Raw genomic sequence first — 22,787 nt, 5'->3', positions numbered from 1 at the left:
TTTTCTCATCTGTAAAATAGGAATTATAATTCTAATCTTGTTGCCTCACTTATGAGTATCAGATGAGAAAAAAGACAAGTAAAGCCCTATGTAAAAATTATTTATCATACCAGTAACATTTTTAGTGTATAACATGTAGACAAGAGAAAAGTGGGGAGCTAAATAGTAAATAAAAACGGGTTCGAGGTTCAAATATTTGGGGGGTAAAAGCAAAGTCAATGCATTTCTTTACTGCAGGACTTCTCAGTGTTTTTCATATGCTACTATACATTGTAAATTTTCAACAGCAACATAAAACAGGCCGGGTTTCCTAATGTCCATGGACTCCTCTGCTTTTCAAAATCTGCATATTATCAGAATGAGCACATCTCCCAGCATAGTGTGAAAAACACTGTATTGGATAAGATTATTGTCACTAGTGTTGTGATTGCACTCCAAATGGCTCAAGGCCAGCCTACTATCTCTGCCCGGAAAGTGAGGAAAACCAAACTCCTGACCCTGGAGATGTAACTGTGGGCTAGGTGCCTGGATATGTTTGATGGGTCTTATCAGACTTGTTAGTTCCTCTGGTCCGTTGACGAAGCTGCCCTTTGCACTGCCAGGCCATGTCAGTTCTGGCTTTGATTTAAGCCTGACTTGCCAGGGAACAGTAAGCTGTGAGGAGGGGCTTTCCTGGGGCTTTTCAGTTGCCCAGACTTGCCTCCGGCCTGCTGGCGGAAGGTGGCTATGACCTCTGCATAACTGAAGTATCATCAGTTCTGGGCCAGAGAGATCAGACTCAGAGCTCAGTTTCTGTGCCAGGACCAACCAATAACTCTGTCTGCTCTTCACAACATGTCTCAAAGGACCTGTTGGAGCTCGCCAAATGCAGGGTTGGCACCTTTTTCCTTTCTGCTTTTTTCTTTACTCCTAAGATTGCCATAACTTGATTTTGTAAAAAAAAAAAGAATTTTGTTTTTAAATTACAAATTAAATAAAATTTATTTAATTTTGTAAAAATTTTAAACCATACAAATATGTATAAGCTTGGAAAGGGAACTCTTTTATCTTCCTTCATCTCATATTCTTGGGATGTACATCATTCTAGATCTTTCTGTATGTGCATATAAAAATTGATAAATAGATTTGCTTGTTTGTTCAGAAATTTGGTCAGATATACTGCCACTTTCCTATTTCACTCAACAATATTCCACTGATAATCTTCCATGTCAGTGCATACATGTGACATTTTTCTTAATTTTTAAAGTCAAGTTTACTGATAGAAAATGTACATATAATAAAACTCACCCTTTTGAGAGTATGGTTTGATGAGTTTTTGACAAAATGTGCAAACAACCACTCTAATCAAGGTAAGGATTATTTCCATCACTGCTAGTTCTCTTGGGCCACCTTCTCTTCTCACAACTCTAACTCTTGGCACCATGCATCTGTTCTCCAGCTCCATAGTTTTGCCTTTTCCAGAATGTCCTACTAATGGAATTATACAGTATGCAGGCTGTTGTGTCTGGCATCCTTCACTTAGCATAATGAACTTGAGATTCTTCCATGGTACTTAGTTTATTCACTTTTATTGCTGAGTAGTTTTGCACTGTATGTACACATGCAGTTTGTTTATCCATTCACTGATTGATGGCCATTTGGGTTGTTTCTAGTTTTAGCTATTACAAATGAAATGGTTATGAACTTTCATGTACAGTCTTTCTGTGGACATGTGTTTCATTTCTCTTGGATAAATACTGAAGAATAGAATTGTTGGATGTATAATAAGTGTATATTTGACTTTATAAGAAACTGACATTTTTTCCCAAAGTGGTTACACCATTTTGCATTCCCACTAGCAATGCTTGAGAGTTCCAGTTGCTCCATGTCCTCACCAACACTTGGTAGTGTCAATCTTTTAAATTTTAACCATTCTAGTATGTGTGTAGTGGTATCTCACTGTGGTTTTAATTTGCATTTCCCTAATGACTAAAGATGTTGGATATCTTTACAAATTTTTTTTGTCATGAATGTATCTTCTTTGGTGAAATATCTATTTGCATCTTTTTCCTTCCTTCCCTCCCTTCTTTTCTTCCCTCCCTTCCTTCCTTCCCTCTTTCCCTCCTTCCCTCCCTCCCTCCCTCCCTCCTTTCCTTCCTTCCTTCCTTCCTTCCTTCCTTCCTTCCTTCCTTCCTTCCTTCTTTCCCTCCCTTTTTTGAGGCAGGGTCTCACTCTGTCACCCAGGCTGGAGTGGTGCAGTAATAGCTCACTGTAGCCTTGACCCCTGGGCTCAGGTGATATCCCCATCTTCAGCCTCCCAGGTAACTGGGACTACAGGCATGCACCACCATGCCCAGCTAATTTTCTTTTTGGTAGATACAGGGTCTCGCCATGTTTTCCAGGCTGTGACCATTTCTTTCTTTCTTTCTTTCTTTCTTTCTTTCTTTCTTTCTTTCTTTCTTTTCTTTCTTTTCTTTCTTTTCTTTTTTCTGAGACAGAGTCTCGCTCTGTCACCGAGGCTGGAGTGCAGTGGCATAATCTTAGCTCACTGGAACCTCTGCTTCCCGGGATCAAGCGATTCTTGTGCCTCAGCCTCCTGAGTACCTAGAATTACAGGTGTGTGTTACCATTTTGTATTTTGTGTAGAGATGAGGTTTCACATGTTTGCCAGGCTGGTCTCAAACTCCTGGCCTCAAGTGATCTGCCCATTTCAGTTTCCCAAGGTGCTGGGATTACAGGTGTGAGCCATGTCGGCCTTCAATTTCTTTTAATTGAGTTGTGAATGTTTTAATACATTCTACCTACAAATCATTTATTACATATGTGTTTTGTAAATATTATCTCCTACTTTTTGGTTTGGCTTTCCAATTTAGTATTATATTTTGAAGAGCAGAAGCATTAAAGTTTTTATAAAGTCCAATTCAACTTCTTTTTAATTTAAGATTTGTATTTGCATCTTATTTAAGAAATCTCTGCCTAACTCAGGGTCACTAAGATCTTCTCCTGTTTTCTGCCAGAAGTTTAATATTTTTGCATTTACAATTAGGCCTATGGTCTATTTTTTAAATAATTTTTATGCATGGGGCAAGGTAAGGCTTAAACTTTATTTGTTTGTTTTGCATATGGAAATCAAATTTTTCCGGCACCATTTGTTGCAAAGACTACCTTATTCTTTCTAATCACTGCATAACATTTTAAATGGATGTCCCATGATTTATTCCACCAGTGTTTTATTCATGGACAGTGAGGCTGTTTCCAATTTGAGCAACAATGCACATCCTTGCACCTAAACCAGTGGGCAGTTGAATAAGTATTTCTGAGAACTTCTGGGGCAGATGGCAAGCATATTTTAAGTTTGATGGGGCCAACAGATTGTTCTCTAGTATACTCTCTCGCCTACAAGGTCTGAGAGGGAAGACTCTGACTTTGAATGGCTTTATTGGTGTCAGCTTTTCTGAAATCTCAAATATTTTCCTTCTGGACAAATCTAATAACCTATGTGATTAGATTCTGGAAATATCAGAGCCCTTCCAGGAGGATTTGAAGAAAGATGGTAATTTCTGTCTTGGTTAGTTAGGGTAATCTTAGAAGAAACGGGCTTGTAAAATGTAAGATGCCTGAGGAGATGGAAATTTACTAAAAATTGTTTAGTAAGCATTGGGGCCTTATAAGTAACTCTGTGTTGGGGCCTCCCCAAAGGGTAGAGGCTCCTTTAGTAACTTTAGATCAGCCGTAGCTCATTCCAGTGACTTGAATTATAAATTTAGCCTCTCTGTTTGTAGGTCCTAATTCAAGATGGCCATCCATAGTCCCTCTAATGCTCTCACCATACTTGTCAAAGCCCTCCCTTGTACCAGGCCCAGGCCAGCTAGCTGTACGTACAGAGGCTCTAAGGGGTGCTGGGGAAATATAAGTTGTGCAGGAAGCTGGAGCATAAAGTTATGCTATTTTTCTGCATTCTTCTCTTTTCATCCTATCCAGTGGTGTGACTTGATCAAAGTAACTTACATTATTGAGGATCTGTTAGGTGATAAGGACTGTCCTGGGAGCCTTGAGAGTACACAGAGCTGTGGGACAGTCCCCTATGTTTAGGGATGTTAATGCCCGCTAAATAGCAATACAAGGTGGTGTTCAAAAATAGCAGCAGGTGTCACTGGTAGGACATATTGACATAACTTGTTACAAGGGCATGGTCAGTGGTGAACTCTTTGTGCTGAGAGAGGGAAGAATCATACTGGCTTTGCAAAGGAGGAATTGAGTTAGATAGTGAAAGCTCATATTCTGACACCAAGTTATTCAAGAGATACCTTCCTCCCAGGTAGACCGTACCTTCTCCAAGCCACTGGAAGCTGGCTGCTGGGCAGCATGAGTTAACAAGAGTGAGCCTGAGAATGTCCTGATTGGGTTTGGCCAACAATCATAGCTCCTTCTGGTAAAAATTTTGGGAGCGGCTAAATGGGGGTACCCCCTCTTGACTCTGTCCTGTACATTTTGAATATAGTTCAAGTATATTTTTCATGCTTTCAAAAGCTTTCCTTACCAACTCTGTATCAGTTAGCTATTGCTGCATAACAAATCATCCTAAAACTTACTGGTTTCAAACAATAACCATTTTATTTGCCCATGACTCTGTAATCTAGGCTGGGCAGTTCTTCAGAGGCTCTCACTTGGAGTCACTCCTGTGGCTGAGATCAGGACAGGGCAAGATGTTACAAGATGGCCTCACTCGTCTGTTGATGCTGCATCTGGGATAGTTGGAACAGCTGGAGGCTGGCTGCTTCCTACTTCATGTGGCCTCTTCAGTAGTCTAGACTTTTTAAAGTGGCAGCTAATTTCCAAGAAAAGGCAAAAGCAGAAGCTGCCAGGCTTTTAAGACCTAGGCCAGGACATGCCACAGTATCCCTTTAGCCATTCTGTTGGTTAAAGCAAGTCACAGCACCACCTCAGATTCAAGGGAGGGGAACTAGCCCGCTTTTTGCTGGGAAGACTGACATGCTCATACTGGGGTGGGAGAACTTTTGGAGGCCATCTTTGCACCCAGGCTCTCATGGCTCCCTGGGTCTCCTTTGTGCTGTCTCTATATGCAAGTTCTAATTTGTGTAGGATTCATCCCTGCTACCTCACTTAACTTTCCAACAAACCTGTAAAAAGAACATTGTCTCCATTTTATGGATGAGAAAACTGAGGCTTAGAGAGGTCAGTTTGTTCACTACCACTCAGAGCTGAGAGTCAAGCCCAAGTGTGGTGCCATAGCTGTAAAGTATCACCTTATACCATGCCCTGACCCAAATCCACCTTTCCGAAAATGAGCACAAGGGCAAGATGCCCACCCCAGCATCCAGTAACTACCAGTTTCTGAGTTAACTCCTATGGGGCATGTAATATGTAGATTAAAGCAAAATGAACAACTCTGTGAATTATTATTTTGTTTTAGTAATCTAATCATCTCTATTAGCAGCTGTATAAACTCATAAAAGGCATTAAGAGTGTGATAATTTTTTTTTGGAGAATTTTGTCTAGCCAAAGATTAAGTTAATGATTTTTTTTTTTTTTTTGAGACAGAGTCTCACCCTGTTGCCCAGGCTGGAACAACAAATGGCGCGATTTTGGCTCACTGCAACCTCCGCCTCCTGAGTTCAAACTATTCTTCTGCTTCAGCCTCCCAAGTAGCTGGGATTACAGGCGCATGCCACCACCCCACCCCGCCGGCTAATTTTTTTGTATTTTTAGTAGAGATAGGGTTTTACCATGTTGGCCAGGCTGGTCTCAAACTCCTGACCTCATAATCTGCCTGCCTCTGCCTCCCAACGTGCTGGGATTACAGGCATGAGCCACTGTGCCCAGCGTTATTTTTTTGATAAAAATCATTCACTTTTCTATCCTTTTACTGTTTTCATTTATTTTGCTTTGTATTGAAAAGGTTGCAGCTTTTGAAGAGAGAAATGTTTTTTCACAGAGAAAGCTGTTTGGAAATATAAACTACTTCCCTACTCTTTTTTATTGGATAATTAAAGAAAAAAATTAAAAGTCAACTTTACATTTGTTACACAGTGGGTAAAAATGTCACAGGTTGACAGCAGAGGGATTCGTCTCCATGAAATCCGGTTTGAATCAGGAGAGTTGTTTCTGCTCAGTTCCAAACAGGTAGATGGTGACGCGTGACCAATTAGGAATCTCTCTGCCCTGAGGACTGCTTCCAGTGAACATCTGAGACTTGGCTGCCTTCTCATTACCTCTTTGCTAGCCACTTACCTCAGTCTCCAAAAAAGAACATTTTGACATCTTAATTTTAATGTGGACATTTGATATGGTGCTCGAGATAAATATAACTCTGTGTAGTATGGAGACGGTTTAATGGGAAATGGTTGGCATTCTTTCTTGGTAAAGGCATGGGGGACAGGAGAGGTGGGGGAGGGAGGGGGAGGTGAGGAGGAGGGAGAGGGAGAAAGAGAAAGAGGGAAAGACACACACACACACACACACACACACACACACACACACGCATGCATGCAGCAGCAGTGAGGAAGAGAAAAGCAGAGATAAGCAAGGCTCCGCAGCAGCCGTCTTTCTAACTGGACACTCGCCAGACCCTGGCCAGCATGGTTGTCCTGAATCCAATGACTTTGGGAATTTATCTTCAGCTTTTTTTCCGCTCTGTGGTGTCTCAGCCGACTTTCATCAACAGCGTCCTCCCAATATCAGCAGGTAAATGATGGCCACAACTTTCTTCTCTTCCATCTGTCAGGGGACAGGGGGAGGAAGGAAGACTTGTTTTGCAATGTGTCCTGATATTTTTGCCATTCAACTCTTGGTGGAGGGAAGCTGGAAGGGAGACGGCCACCCCACAGCTTCCTGTCACCCGAGCTTGTCTCGGAAACCCCTTCTGTCCTTGTTCCAACCAGCTCCTACCTGGCTGCTCAAAGCAGAGGTGCTTTGAAAAATGGTTTCTTCCCTACTTCTCCCCATTTTCTGCATGATTTCTTCTTGGTCAGGAATTTGGGAGAGCTTAAAAGAGACAGAGGAGTGCAAGTGATAGAGCAGTGAATCTCAGATGTTTCCATAAATGGATCTCTGACCTCTTCAAAGGGGGCTTGCCTCACAGGGGATGCTGTGGAGTAAACAAGCCTCTCTCCAGACCCAGGCAGCATCCATGGGCACAGCACTCCCGCGAAGGGAAAATGCAGGTGGAAGGGAGAGCAGCAGGGGCAGTTGTAGCCTCAGGACTAGGTTTCTGCCTTTCTCCAGCCCTGTCTTCCTGGGTGCAACTTCCCTTCAGCCTCAGACAAGGCAGCTGGAGGTCCTGAGAGAAGTGGGCTTTCCGGGGAGAAGTGGAGGGGGTTCCACAGTGACAGCCAGGTCTGGAGCTGAGTGTGTCTGCCGGGTACAAGGCTGGGAGATTTGGGGAAGGGGCTGTGTCTGCCAGCTTAGCGACCTTTTCTGAGGTCACTAGGCTGTTGCCCTTGTCCTGTCTGGCCCGGAGCAGGGGAAGTATTGGGTTACTGATATGGTCTATTAAAACCTTTCTGAGGAAACTCACATGTTTCCGGAGGGCTTGAAGAAGGCAGGCAGACCCTCACAGCCCCCCTCAATTCACCTCAGTGATCCCTGGCTCTCCCCAGCAAAGTTTTAGTTATGCCCTCCAACATGAATCTTATAAATACTTCAACGGAGACAGAAATTTCACTGTCACTGCCTTTGCTGGAAACACAGGGAGGGTCAGAAATGCCAGGCTCCTGGAGAGGGCACATCTCTGAATCCACCTCCCAGCTGCTGTTCATTGATAAAAACAGCTCATCAACAAGTTGCATAGCCAGCGTTTGTGGGTAGTGAGGGAGTGACTCAGAGACTGGTGTGGGACTAATTATAAAAGTGTGAGAAATGGAGGCGGGGGTAGATTTGTGGAAAATTGGGGAGGGTAGGTAGGAAAGGTAGGTGGTGGTGTCACCATGGGTGTTTGCCCACATGCTCCCACAAATTCAAGTTAAGAGCATCAAGCTTCTAGGAGTGAGTGGTCATTATCGCCCTGTTCAAGGGAGAAGCTTAAGAGTTAATTTGGCTTAATTTGGCAGTTCTTAATCATGTTTGGGTCATAGATTCCTTTGAGAATCTGCTGAAGGTTAGGACTTAAGGAAACTCAGTTTTCTGGTTCCAGCCCTGCCTCTGATGAGCTCTCTGACTTCTGAGAGACAGTGACCTTACACTTTAAGCACCATGTGGGCAGGGCATGTGTCTCTCTTGTACATTATTGTTTTCCCAGGGTCAGAATCGTGCCTGGCACATAGTACTCAATAAATATTTGATGAATGAATGAATGAATACAAACTTCTTATCTACAAACTGGGGTTTACCATCATTTTGTATTACTTAATTTAAATAGCACCAAAGTGGTTAAGGAGTTCTGAAAACTAGAGAGAAAAGAACCTCTGGTTTTCTTTCAAACTGTTTGATTTGAAGAGTGCCCTGGACAGTATAGATATCTCTTAGGTAAGGTTTTTGCAGACTGTATCAGTCAGGGTAGCAGCAGGATAAAGAAGCAACTCAGATGGTTCAGATGAAAAGACTTGAATGAAGGGATGATCACTTTGAGAGGTGTGGGTGGAGTTAAGGGAACCAACAAAGAACGTTGAGGCACCTAGAGATTAGCAATTGCAGGATGCCTTTACCACCCTGTGCTTGAAAAGGGAAGGGGGAAAATAGGGAAATGGATCCTAGGGAGATTTGGAGGCTTGGAGCAGGGGCCATCAAGCAGGAACATTGGCCATGGAGGGACCTAAAGCAGGGAGAAAGTGAAGGAGAAATACAGCAACTTCTCCCTCCTGCCATCCAAGTACCTATTGGCAGTGCCTCTCATTGGCCAACCCAACTTGAAGCCAGAGGGCAGACCATGGAGGTCAGGGACCAGAACACAGGTCAGAGAGCAAAGGGGAGGGTTGGGATGGAGAACAACCAGTGTGCACATCCACAGGTACTTCTGGCTGGGAGTGTGGTCATTAGACATTTGGTAAAACAATGGAATAGATCTAGGGGGATTCACTAAGGTAACCAGCTCAGTATCTCAAAGATATGTTTTCTCCAGTGGTCGCTTGGCTTTGTCCCCCTAATGTAGTCACCGTGGCTTTATGGTGGCACAGTTCAGTAATAAAGTTGAGCCTTAAAAAAATGGAAACTGTTCCTTGAAAAGATAACTTTAATCCTTTGAAAATATTTTCCAACAATTTGATGTGAAATATTCCATATTCAGAAGCTTATAAACTCTTATTCTTCTGAAGATAGGCTGTGTATGCACAGAAAATATGGGCAACTAGGAAAATCTTTTCATTCTATGCATTATAACTTAGTGAGTGCCTACTGTGTGCCTGGCACTCTAATGTGTGCGTCAGGGGACACAGAGACAAGTAGGATATAGCCTCTGCTCTGGGGGATTCCATGATCACCTACTTTTGAAACACAGGTAGCATGTGGTAAATGCCCTGGAAAGGGGCTGTGCTGGAGGAAGAGCTCTCATGGGCCTGTAGGCCAGTGCTTACCTTCATGGATAATCCACTCCTTCACTGTCTTCAGGAAAGACTGTATTCTAGCAGTTGCCTAGCACCAGCTATCTGGATCTGAGGCTCATTACCTGGCAACCTCCACTGCTGGGTCCCAGAGGAGAACCAGGGAGGGAGCAAAAAAGCATCAGAGGCCAGAGCTGATGATAGAAATGCCAATGCCAAAGCACATAATATTTGATACACACAAAACTATCTCGGGCCCTTACTCTAAGCCTATTAACTCTTATTTTGGACAGCACTCTAATAGACATAGATAGTAGGTGTTTTGAAATGTGGTGAGTTACTGGGAAGGGAGGAGTTGCTGCTTAAGATGGACACAATGACAGATGATAAGAATGATTACAAGAAAAACAATAAAGAATTAGGAAATGAGTCTGAGATTTCAAAAAGAATGGTAGGCTGGGCACGGTGGCTCAAACCTGTAATCCCGGCACTTTGGGAGGCCAAGGCAGGCAGATCAACTGAGTTCGGGAGTTCGAGACTAGCCTGACCAACATGGACAAACCCTATCTCTACTAAAAATACAAATTTAACCAGGCATGGTGGCGCATGCCTGTAATCCCAGATACTCAGGAGGCTGAGGCAGGAGAATCGCTTGAACCCGAGAGGCGGAGGTTGTGGTAAGCCAAGATCACGCCATTGCACTCCAGCCTGGACAACAAGAGTGATACTCCGTCTCAGAAAAAAGAAGACAAAAACAAAAATTAAAAGTAGACTAGAACTACTCCTAGAGCCTCTGCTCTGTCTGTAACCCCTGAAGGCATCATTGACTGCAGCATATTAGCTGATTTTCATTATGATGAGCATGAAGCTCCAGTGATGACTGGATTGTGCCCACTTTATCTTGCTTTAGAAGGTAGATAAATGCCATTTATATCTTGGAATGATTTCTGTTGAACATGGCAATTATTAAAAATGCCAAGAGCCCCACATTTGGTGTATTGCCTTAACCATTGGTGGGTAATAAACCACCGTGACACTTGGTGGATTAAAACAACAATCATTTATTGTTGAAGTTCATGTGTTTGTGGGTAAACTAAGGGTCAGCTGATCCAGCCTGGGTTTGGCTGGCCCTGGTAGGGCTCACTTATGGGTCTGTGGATTGGCTTGGCTCCAGTATCCACCCACAGTTGTAGCTCAGTAGTTGTACCATTTCCAGAATCTGGAGGCACAGACACAAAGACAGTAACATTTACAGGAGACCAGGCCTTCCACACAGCTTAATTTATGTAATTCTCACAGCACTCCGGAATGGGGGCAGCACCACTCCCCCTTTCAGAGGAGGAAATGGTAGCTAAGAAAGGTGAAGTGACTTGTCCAAAGTCATGCAGCTGGTACGTGGGAGAGCTGGAGACTGGAATCCTGCTTCTTTACTCTAAGTCTAGGTCTTTCACCAATATACACCAAATCTGCTTATGGTTCTGGATAAATAGTGATATTGGCTTTTAAAGTCCTGCAGGCTACCCTCCTATCCTCTGGAAACTCTCCTCTGGATCCTTTTTCTTTTTCTTTTTTGGACAGGGTCTTGCTTTGTTGCCCAGGCTGGAGTGCAGTGGCGCAATCTCAGCTCTCTACCTCTTCCCAGGTTCAAGTGATTGTCATACCTCCGCCTACTGAGTAGTTAGGACTATAGGCACGCGCCACTATGCCCAGCAAATTTTTGTATTTTTAGTAGAGATGGGGTTTTGCCATGTTGGCCAGTCTCGTCTCAAACTCCTGACCTCAATTGATCCACCGGCCTTGGCCTCCCAAAGTGTTGAGATTACAGCCATGAGCCACCACACCTGGCCTGGATTCTTTATTTTATATTTTCTCCTACTTTTTCCTCAGGATATCAATGCCCAAAGCTCTAGCAAAAGATTGAATATTGCTTTATACTAAAGTGTGCATGGCTTGCCAGGGTACTGATTTCTCTCTCCTTTATGGTTCTTGCATTTTAATGGAGGTTAAGGATCTAAGCTAAATAATGCTCTAGTGAAATGGTGTCAACCAGGGTGTTTAGGGGTGGGGAGCCAGCGGAATCTACTTCATAAGCTTTCTCTTTAGGCATTGTGAGCTGACCCATCAGTGCCCCCACAGACATATGTGGCTTCCCTCATGGAATACAGGATTTTCCAGGAAGGCAGGGATTCTCCAGGTAATGTTTGGGTTCAGGCCTCAGAAACTGGATGGTGAGAATACCCAAATCCAGTCCTACAGAGTGAGATCAGATGGAAGGTTGTGATTTGTCTGGGTACTGGAATCTTCTCCTGTTCCCTGCTGGGTGTGACCCAGGACAGGCATTTTGTGGCCTGTAGGGCCTGATGTCCAGCGCCGTGCTCCCCTGCCTGGAAGCCAGCCATGCCACCACTTGGGAATCATCCATGTTCTTGGCACTAGATTATGGACCATTTATTTGTGTCTGATGCTGATCAGCTATTGTTTAATGCTCTGTAATGCACTTGCCAGCCATCTCCTCTGATTTACCGCCCCATGTTTCCTATGGATAATAACATCAGAGAGGTTCTTAAATTAAATAACTCTCTAAGGGGTCCCAGACTTCCTGCTGTACCCCATCCCAAGCCTCTGCATGCAGCAGAGGGCTCATGTTCCATTCAGACAAAGAGAGAGGTGGGTGTGAGAGATGGAAGACTTTCCCTTCTGATAAGTCAGGCTAACCCCCCCACCTTACTGTTTGCCACACACACACCTCCTTTCTTCAGGTGCACAGCCACCACTGCCACATCTGTACAAAAACAACACAGCTCCAGAGTGAACAAAGAGCTGCTCTGGCTTCGATGAGACACCAAATAAGCTCATATCCCATCTTCTTTAAATGCAGTTCAGTCATGAGTACCACTTGTATTTCTCCTATGGATTGGCACCAGTGATCCCACAAGCCTCTTGTTTTACAAAGACACAACTACAAGTTGTCTTGTTCTTCACAGTAGCCCCTACTGTCAGGGGTCCTGGGTGCCAACTGCAGCTCTCTTTGTTATGAATTGTGTAATGGTGGAGTGTTCACTTCATGCAGTGAGCCCCAAGTTTCTCATCTGAAGAATGGATATAATAGTCTCTGTCTCACAGAATTGCTATGAGGATTTATTAATTCAACAAACATTTCATGAGTGCCAACTATATGCCTGGGGATGCAGCGGTGAGCAGGCAGACAAAAATATCTCACTCATACGGAGTTTCTATCATCTCTCTGAGAAGAACTTGTCCAGGCAAGCCTGCCAGTCCTAAGAGATGAATGAAAGACACATGGGGCAGAGACGGAGCTTGTGAACCAGCTGCCCAAAGACCAAATCCAGCCTTTATGCTTAGCCCTTATAGCACTAAAGGGCGGTTGGGTGGGTGGATGGTGGTGATTTCTAAAAATTGCCTTAGTTGCTAACGTTTAAAAATGGAATGCTTTAACATTTGAAAAAAAGTATTTCTGATGTCTCTTTAGCAATAAATAAATAAAGAAGCAAACATCTTGAAATGCAGGACAGGCTGGCAGTCCTGGACCCACATTCTGGCATGGCTATCACTATTTGGAGTGGAGCTGCTCTAGCTCGCCAGGTCTGCTCTTAACCCTGGTCCATCTCTTTTACTACATCTACCTCTCTGACTCCCTTCTGGGCATGTGACTCTTTGGTCTCTGGGACCAGGAGCCCTGCTGACATGGCCTCTGCCTTCCCCTTCTTCAGCATCTGTCTAGAATCCTAAAGCTCTGCACAGCTCAGTTTGAAAGTCAACATTCTAGATCACAGTCTAAAACTACAGCACTGGCTCCCAGCCCTGGCTAGACAAAACAATATGCACCCGGGGTGCATTATGAAAGTCCAGGGTCCAAGCTGAGCAGACCAATTAAATCAGAATCTCTGGGTATTGGATCAGGCATCGGGAGTGCTTAAAGTCCTCCAGGTGATTCTAATGTCTGACCAGGGCCAATCGCTGAACTATGGCCAGCATCAAAATCAGCTGGAGAGCTTGTTACACTGCAGACCACTGAGACACACCTTGGGAGTTTTGAATTTAGTAGTTCTAGGATGGGGCCCAAGAGTGCATTTCTAACAAGATCCCAGGAGCTGTGACACTGCCAGTCGGTCCGTGGACCACCCTGTAAGGTTCTCTGCTCTAGATCACCTCTGAGTTCCTGTATTAGTTTCCTATGGCTACTGTCATAAATCATCACAAACTTAGTACCTTAAAACAGCACACCTTTATTATGGTTCTGGAAGTCAGAAGTCTGAAATCAGTTTCACTGGGCAGGAATCAAGGTGTTGCTAAGGCCGAGCTCTCTCAGAAGGCTCTCAAGAAGCGTCTGTTTCCTGCTGTGTCCGGCTCTAGAGCTGCATTTCTTTCATTCTTTGGTTCCTGGCCCCTTTCTCCACCTTCAAGGTAAGCAGCATAGTGTCTTGCTTCGGTGGTCAATTGCCTCATGCTTTTTCAGATGTACTCTGCCTGTCTCTTATAAGGACCCTTGTAGTTATATTTAGGGTCCACCCAAGTAATAATCCCCTCTTTTAAAATTTCTTAATTTAATCACATCTACCATGTCCCATTTTCCATCCAGGTTCCAGGAATCAGGATCTGGATGTCCATGGGGGCTGCCACAGGTTACCTAGTTTTTCCACTAGGTAAACAGACCCATGAGTGTTTTGTTAAAGTGACATCAGAATGAAAGGCATAGGGATGTGTACTGCCTTCATTTGGGTTCCTTCTCATAAGCAGAGCCAAGCAAGGATTTGGATGCAAGTAGTTCATTTGGAAGGTGATCCCAGAAGGGCAGTGGGGAAGTGAGACAGGGAAGAGAAGGCAGTCAGGATGGAGTGTGTTTGGGAGCAGGTTACTGCTAGGAGCAACTGGGGCTCAATTCGACTGGGGGCCTTAGGGAGACAGGCAGGGACTGGTTTATTCATCCACCAACTGCTGGGGATTTTCACCACTCTGTTCTTCCTGCTTACCCCAAACCCCTTCCCAGGGTTGGAGAAGCACTCTGGCGTAGACACAAGACCATGTGGTGGGAAGCTGAAAGCGTGGACAGGATGGATGAATGGGCGGGATTGCTGAATGTGAGCAGGGAAGCGTCGTCTGCTGTAAACAGTGTGAGAGACCAGCTGTGTCCTGCTGGCCGTTACTAGTTCCCTGCCTCCGTCACCCCTCTGGACAGTCAGTTACAGCTCAGCAGCCCTTCCCTGCTGGGATGCAGAAGTTGGGATCCAGCGGGCACGTGGAACCGCCACTAAGACACTAAAGTTACCTTTCACTGAGTGCTTTTTAGTCACCAGACTCTTGACACATACTATTTTTAATCTTCACTACAATGTCACAAGGGAGCCATTAGTACCCCTATTTTACCAAAGAGGAAAAGAACATTCATAGAGGTGCAGTCACCCAGTGGCTGGGTCAACAGTCCACATCAGGACTTCTGACCTCAAGTCATGGAAAAGGCAGAATTGCGGAGTGGTTAGGAGTAGGGCCTCTGGTGCCACGCTGCTGGGGTTCACATCCTGTATTCCCTTAGCTTTGTGACCTTGGCAGTTTACCCAGTTGGTGCCTAAACTTCCTCGTCTATGAAATGGCTCTAAAAGTAGGATTTAATTTCCAGAGAAATTGTAAGGATTAAGTGGTCTAATTGTGAACATAAAGTACTTTCAATAGTGCCTGGCATACAATGGTGATATATACATATTTTCTGTCATTCTTTCTAGAACCTCATGGTGTCTCTACACATGGCAAGAGGTCACAATTTTTTTCTGTAATTAATTGTGTCAAAAGGCAAAAATTTCAAATACAACCCAAAGAACTTTTTGCTTAAAATATCCAGTGAGTTAGGGCAAAAAAGAAGAGACTCAGCTTCCACCCATTTTGCATTTGTAAACTAGCCCCTAAAGAAGGAACACGTTGCCCAGAGAAGGAGGCTCTTCTCGTGGTGGCCGGCTTTCCCAGATGCTTTAAAAATACACCTGGCCTTCTTCCATCTGCCAGCTCAGGAGCAGTTAGCTCCATTCAAGCCCTCACTTATCTCTCATGGCAACTAGCATAAACACAGGCATGAGGCGCGTGTTTGGGAGCTGGCAACAGCTGAAGGAGAGGCCTCATGGCTGCTACAGGCTTTGCACCGCCAACCAGCTGGGGGCTGCACATGAAAATAGAGAGGAAGGAAAAGAAGGAAGCGTCCATGTGAGTTGGGCAGGTTCCATCCCTCCCAGGCATCCCACACTTACTCCTCATCCTTCTGCACCACTCGCCTCTTTCTATGGGTGTCTGAGAAGTTCGGAGAAGGCAAACTGAGAATAAGAATGCATTGGCCGGACAGGCATAGGAGCCGGCTGCCCTGGGCATAACTGCCAAGGTTATTTTGTTCATGTCCAGTGGAAGGTCGTATGGAGACATGTAGGCAGGGGGTTGGCCATTTGCCTGTTTACTTGTGTTTTTAGACAGACTTGCAACACAGTGCTTAGGAACTGAAGTAAAATCAGGGCACATTTATAGTGTTGCACAAGCCATTTGCTCTCTTATAGGACCCAGTTTCCTCATCTGTAAAATTAAGGGATAGACCAGACTTTAAATATCCTTTTAACTTAGTCTTTCCCTGACTTTGTGGCTAACATGGTATTTGGAATTTACAGAATTAGCACCACACAAAGAAGGGGTCTTGGCGTGTTTCTTTTCTGAGCGTTGGCACTGAGTACCATGATGTGAGAGTAAAAGGCATGGAGTTCCCATTCAGACAGTTCTGGGCTTAGTGAGTCTCTAACCCATTAGCTGAGGAATCTTGACCATGTAATCTTTTTTGGTTTTGGTTTAATTTCTTCCTTCCTTCCTACCTACCTTCCTTCCTTCCTTCCTTTTCTCTTTCTCCTTCTTTCTTCCCTCCCCTTCTTTTTCATTCTGTCACCAGGCTGGAGTGCTGAGGCATAATCACTGCAGTCTCTGCCTCAGCTCTCTCTCCCGTAGCTGGGATTACAGGCACATGCCACCATCCCCAGCCAATTTTTGTATTTTTTGTAGAGACGGGGTTTTGCCATGTTGCCCCGGCTGGTCCTGAACTCCTGCGCTCAAGTGATCCACCTGTCTTGGCCTCCCAAAGTGCTGGAATTATAGGCATGAGCCGCCACTACGTCCAGCCACGGTTTAATTTCTTCATATTTAAGTTTCCACATCTGTAAAATGGGGATAGTAAGAGTCTCCATTTTAGATGGTGATGGGGATAAAATGAGCTAATACATACAGAGCTTTGCACTGCACCTGTCACGCAGTTGGCTCTCAATTTCTGGTTGCAACCATTATTCCAAATGGTGGAGAGGAACTGGAATTGCCTCCTCCTCCTCCTCCTGGGGTGCTTCATTCCATTTTCATTCCATCTGCTCTTATTTGGTGCTGAAGATTCCAGTTTCAGAATTGAGAGGCTCCGTCTAAAGTCTGAGGTGGAGTTGGGGACATCCCAGTGCATAGGCGATGGGACCGAAGGTCTGGGTTCGGAATCCAAGCCGCAGAGGACCTTGGATGTCATAGCATCAGTTTTCCTCAGCTGGAAAAGGGGGACATAATAAAATACAATCCATAACGTCATTACAAGAATCCAAGGAGAGAGCCTGGGAAGGGCCCCGCTCTGGGCCTAAGTCAGAGTATGTACTCAGGAATTATTGTTGAACTTTGAAGGGCAACATTTGGCTTTCAGGATGTGGGATGCTCATAACTGAGGACAGCACCTTAGCCATTCTGAGTTCTCAGCAGAGAGGCTTGCAAACAGGCAGAGTTCACAGGCAGGAGCTCTTCCTGTGACTGTGAGGGAGGAAGATTCTCCCCTTCTGAGAAAGGAGTGATCTTACGTGGAAACCCCACAAGGCACTGCAATCCTGAGAGTGTCTGCTCTTTGGAAATTCTGCCACTCTATGCAAAACCTAGCAAGAAGACAAGCCACTTACTGTATCCAATTCATCATCAGAACAGGCCCTCTGTCCACATGGCATCTGCCTTGCACGCCCCCTTTGAGATGGACAGTGGCCATCAAGTCACCAGGCCTGCCGAGTGCAGGTCCTCCTGGGCAATCAGAGGAAGATGATTAAATATGAGATTTTCAAGTGGAGCTCCAGTAAATAGTGGCTGATTTGACATAGATGCCCAATTTTCTGGCCGTATACCCATCCACTGCTGCTTTGCATTTTGCTCAATGTTTTTTTGTAATTGAAGCAATACAATCCACTTGAATTGATTGAGATACTTGTTCTTCTTATAATTATTATATATGTAATTTTTGTATTTTTAGTAAAGACGGGGTCTCCGCATGTTGCCCAGGCTGGTCTTGAACTCCTGAGCTCAGATGATCTGCCCGCCTCAGTCTCCCAAAGTGTTGGGATGACAGGCCTGAACCACTGCACCTGGCTGGCAGTGTGGTTTTAATTTTCTTTTCTCATATAATGAATGAGACTGAAAATCTGGCCGTTTTTCATCTATCGAATGGGCAGAATTCAAAAGATGCAACATCAGACTGTTAGTTAAGGTGTGTGGAAACAGACATTCTCATCCACTGCTCCTAGGAGGGGATGTGAATTGATGGGGGCTTTGTGGAATTATTTGATGAATTATTCATTCGTCAAACCTGTCTTTCAGTCTCTAGATTCATTATGACCATTACTTAAGATACATAGCATTTGAGATACTTCCCCTAAATCAAATGACCATTATTTAATGTACCTCCTACAATATACTTGGCTACTCATTATACAAGTGGCTGGAGTTTGTGTAAGAGCAAAGCAATCAAGAAGACAACCCACCTTTATTCAAGTCAGACTCTGCCATTTACCTGGGCACTTCTTTGAGCTTCAGTTTACTTATCTTAGATAAGTAACGTCTCAAATGAAGGCAACATTCAGGCCATTGGAGGCCAACGCTTAGCACATAGTAAGTGCTTAATACATACATGTTGTTGACAGTTGTGATAGTTGGTGTTGGCAGGCTACCTAAGGTAGTTGAAAGACTGTTTTTGTGTTCTGCTTTAGGCCACAGGTAAGATGTCTTCTGGAAAACACCAGAATGGGTTACAAATGAATTAAGAATTAAATTTGAAATAAAATGAAACTATAAAATTGTTAGAAGAAACCTTGGGCGATTTTTGGGGGGTAACTTTAGTGTGTGGGAAAACCCAGAAACTGTAAAAGAAAATGATTATACATTAAATTCTGCTACATAAAAAAAATTATGTGTGGCAAAAACAAAGTCAGAAGGTCAAAACAAATGAGGGAAAATATTTGCAAGTCATATAATAAAGTGTTTCTTTCCTATATATAAGAAAAAAAATGTAAGAGAAAAAATGACAACCCAATGAAAAAAATTTAAAAATTACGCATGGCTTCAAAATGTTTGAAAATATTCTCAGTCTCATTTGCTATATGAGAAATGAAAATTAAAACCATGCCAGAGGCTGGGTGCAGTGGCTCACGCCTGTAATCCCAGCACTTTAGGAGGCTGAGGCTAGCAGATCGCTTGAGCCCAAATGTTTGAGACCAGTTGGCTAACATGGCAAAACCCCATCTTACTAAAAAATACAAAAAATTACCTGGGCATGGTGGCACACACCTGTAGTCCCAGCTACTTGGGAGGCTGAGGTGGAGGATTGCTTAAGCCTGGGAGGTCAAGGCTACAGTGAACTGTGATTGTACCACCACACTCCAGCCTAGGCATCAGAGTGAGATCCACTTTTCACCTATCAAATGGGCAAAATTCAAGAGGTCGAACATCCGACTGTTGGTGAAGTTGTGTGGAAACAGGCGCTCTCATCCATTGCTCCTAGGAGGGGACCTGAATTGATGGGTGCTTCCTGGAGATGAATTAGGCAGTAGGTGTAAAAATTGTAAGTGTCCATACTTTTTGACCCAGTATTTTTATTTCTAGGAATTTACTTCATGGATATTCTTACCAACATACCCAAAGATGCATGTGGAAGATTATTTAGTTCCATTGTTTGCATCAGCAAATGTTTGTAAATCATCCAAATGCACATCAGTAGGGGGCAGAGTGAACAAATTTTGGTTCTTCCAAATGAAGGGATCTTGTGCAGCCATAGATAAGAATGTGGGCTGGGCACGGTGGCTCACACCTGTAATCGTAGCAATTTGGGAGGGCGAGATAGGAGGGTCACTTGAGACCAGGAATATGAGACCGGCCTAGGCAACATGGCAAGATCCTGACTCTAAGAGGAAAAAAAAAAAAAAGAAAACAATGTGGATGCATTTTATGTGGTTACAGAGTAATTTCTTAGACATACTCTGAAGAGCCTGATGCACTCATGTGTGCTTATAGTCCCAGCTACTCAGGAGACTGAGGCAGGAAGATTGCTTGTAGATTCAAGTTCTGGGCTATAGTGCATTATGATGATGGGATACTCACACCAAGTTTTGCATCACTGCAGTGACCTTTCAGGAGCGGAGTGTCCCACTGCTCTAGGAGGGGGTGAACCCACTCAGGTTAGAAACAGAGTAGGTCAAAACTCCTGTGCTGATTATTAATGGGATTATACCTGCACTCCAGCTTGGGCAGCATAATGAGGTTTCTCTCTCTCTCTCTCTCTCTCTCTCTCTCTCTCTCTCTCTCTCTCTTTAGATGGAGTCTAGCTTTGTCACCAGGCTGGAGTGCAATGGGTGGCATGATCTGAGCTCACTACAATCACAGTGAACTGTGATTGTACCACCACACTCCGGCCTGGGCATCAGAGTGAGATCCCAGGCAGTATGTGTAAAAATTTTAAGTGTCCATACTTTTTGAACTCCCTCCTGGGTTCAAACGATTCTCCTGCCTCAGCCCCCTGAGTAGGTGGGATTACAAGCACACGCTGCCACACCCAGCTAATTTTTGTATTTTTAGTAGAGATGGGGTTTCACCATGTTGGCCAGGATGGTCTCTAACTCCTGACCTCAGATGATCCGCCTCCTTGGCCTCCTACAGTGCAGGGATTACAGGCGTGAGCCACTGTGCCTGGCAGAGATGCTGCCTCTTAAACAGAAATACTGTGAAGAAACCAAGAGGGAGTACCATATATATAATATAGTACTACAAGTAACCATTTGAGTGAGAGGGGGAAATAGTATACCTACCTCTTTGCTTGTATATGCATAAAATATTCCCAGAAGTATACATAGAGAACTAAGTAATGATTGATAATAAATAATTCGAACTGGGTAGCTGAGGGAGAGGGGTGAGAGAGAGAATTACAGTGTATACTTGTTTATATGTTTTGAACTTTGAATCACATGTGCATGTATTACCTATTCTAAACAATTAAACAAAACACCATCTGTACATATAAAGTGCCACCTTTCATCTGGAGCACAAGATGGAATTTTTCTATCTTTAAAAGTCTCTTAGATCCAAAGCAGCAAGGAAAATTGAGATCTCAGAGAGTTTCCAGATTAGTAGAATCACAGGATTATAGTGCTACAAAAAGCCTAAGGTTAATCCTGCCAACTTGCTCAGTTGATAAGTGCTAGTGCTCAACTGAGTCCAAAGGGATCAACCCTAGGTTCCCCAATTTCTGGAATCCAAGGGTTTGAGTGACTTTGAGACCAATGGGTAGAGATGCCAGTCTGTGCCAGTGGGCAGCCATGGGGCTCCCAGGAAGCCAACCTCCCTCCTCCCCACCTGTTGTGGACCCTTGGACAATAGATCCTAGAGGTGGGGTGGGGGGTTCAGAGGTGGATCTGGGGAAAGGAATAATTGAGCCAGGTGGTTTTGAATTACAAGTGCCCATAGAGCTAAACTGTCACCATGGAAAAATGAAGGCATGGAGACTCAGCGGCTGGAAACACAGGGTCTTTCCACAGTCACAGTCACAGTTGTCAGCAGGTGTTGGAAATAACCCACCCTTTGGGCCCAGTGCAGCTGGAGGGCTTTGTCTCTGACCTATGGCCAGTTCTCCCAAATAATTCTACAAACTTGTCCTCCCCTGTCAAGCTCTAGCAGAAGATTTAATAGCACTGGCTGATTTATGCTAGCCGCTGTAATCAAATTCAGAGCCAAGGCGCAGCCAGCCATGGGGAGATTTCTTTATGTTCCCTTGGCTCCTAATAGCATTGTCTCCTCCTTCCTCTCCACTTACCACATGCCATTTGGTCAAATTAGAACTTGAACTCAAAAAGCAGATGCCTTTCTTTAGATAAGGTCCAAAATAATTCCCTTGTCAGGGGAAAGAGGGATGGATTTGTTTCCTTATCTCTATGTGTGCAAAGGAGGCACTTTTATTTATTTACTTATTTATTTTGAGACAAAGTTTCCCTCTTGTTACCCAGGCTGGAGTTCAATGGTGCGATCTTGGCTCACCACAACCTCCACCTCCTGGGTTCAGGCAATTCTCCTGCCTCAGCCTCCTGAGTAGCGGGGATTACAGGCACGCGCCACCAAGCCCAGCTAATTTTTTGTATTTTTAGTAGAGACGGGGTTTCACCAAGTTGACCAGGATGGTCTTGATCTCTTGACCTCGTGATCCACCCGCCTCGGCCTCCCAAAGTGCTGGGATTACAGGCGTGAGCCACTGCGCCCGGCCAGGAGGCACTTTTGATATATGACTTACATAAAATAATGACAGATATGAGATGACTGATTTTCCTTCATCCTTGTAGTGAGGGCAGACTTTTCCTCCTCAAGATGTCTCTGTGGGTTAGGGGTGGGAGGCAGAAGAGAATATCCTTCTCATGTCGTTTGCAGTGATTCAGTGACCTGCTCAAGGCCTCTCAGTGAGTGGCTTCAGGTACCTACAGGCAATGCTGGTGCCTTAGCTCTGTGCAGCAGCTGTAGGGGCCAACAAGGGAGTTGGGCAGACCTACTCCTATCCCTAATCCTTGTGAACATATCTTCTGGTTCTGTGTTACCTACTTAAACTTTTAAATTTTATTCTTCTTAAAATTACCAACTATTTCAAACATTCAGAAAAAGTAAAGACAATTGTTCAAGAAACACCAATATGTCCACTGTTTGGGGCTGAATTGTGTCTCCCCCAAATTCATGTTGAAGCCCCAATAATACCCAGTACTTTAGAATGTTACTGTATTTGTTTTTGGTTTTATTTTTTGAGACAGAGTCTCGCTGTGTTGCCCAGGCTAGAGTGCAGTGGCGCAATCTCGACTTAGTGCAACCTTCACTTCTGAGGTTCAAGTGATTCTCCTGCCTCAGCCTCCCAAATAGCTAGGATTACAGGCACCCACCACCACACCTGGCTAATTTTTGTATTTTTAGTAGACACAGGGTTTCATCATGTTGGCCAGGCTGGTCTCCCACTCCTGACCTCAAGTG

General features: G+C 44.3%; 2 protein-coding genes across 12 annotated transcripts in view; both read left to right on the top strand.

Moving 5' to 3' along the window:
• HACL1 (2-hydroxyacyl-CoA lyase 1) overlaps positions 1–22,787 on the top strand; it is a 90,237-nt gene that overhangs the window by 66,458 nt on the left and 992 nt on the right. The window contains exon 17 of one of the 4 annotated variants that reach the window (XM_074405680.1): positions 6,114–6,362. The exons of 1 other annotated variant lie outside the window; for it this stretch is intronic. In XM_074405680.1, coding sequence (XP_074261781.1) covers positions 6,114–6,134 — 21 coding nt within the window. In that variant the 3' untranslated portion in view covers positions 6,135–6,362. 2 more of the 4 variants (XM_074405679.1, XM_074405676.1) reach the window with 2 other exon arrangements.
• Positions 6,410–22,787, top strand: part of COLQ (collagen like tail subunit of asymmetric acetylcholinesterase) — a 76,643-nt gene continuing 60,265 nt past the window's right edge. For 3 of the 8 annotated variants that reach the window (XM_074405681.1, XM_074405682.1, XM_074405683.1), the window contains exon 1: positions 6,411–6,684. In XM_074405681.1, the coding sequence (XP_074261782.1) occupies positions 6,579–6,684 (106 nt within the window). In that variant the 5' untranslated portion in view covers positions 6,411–6,578. Of the gene's footprint in view, positions 6,685–15,629; positions 15,684–22,787 lie in introns of those variants that run through there. The other 5 variants (XR_012519185.1, XR_012519184.1, XM_003924943.4 and 2 more) reach the window with 3 other exon arrangements.

The sequence above is a fragment of the Saimiri boliviensis genome, chromosome 9 (genome assembly GCF_048565385.1).
Source record: "Saimiri boliviensis isolate mSaiBol1 chromosome 9, mSaiBol1.pri, whole genome shotgun sequence".
Classification (NCBI taxonomy): domain Eukaryota; kingdom Metazoa; phylum Chordata; class Mammalia; order Primates; family Cebidae; genus Saimiri; species Saimiri boliviensis.
Note: the sequence above shows the minus strand (reverse complement) of the source record. Positions and strands in the feature narration are given on the sequence as shown.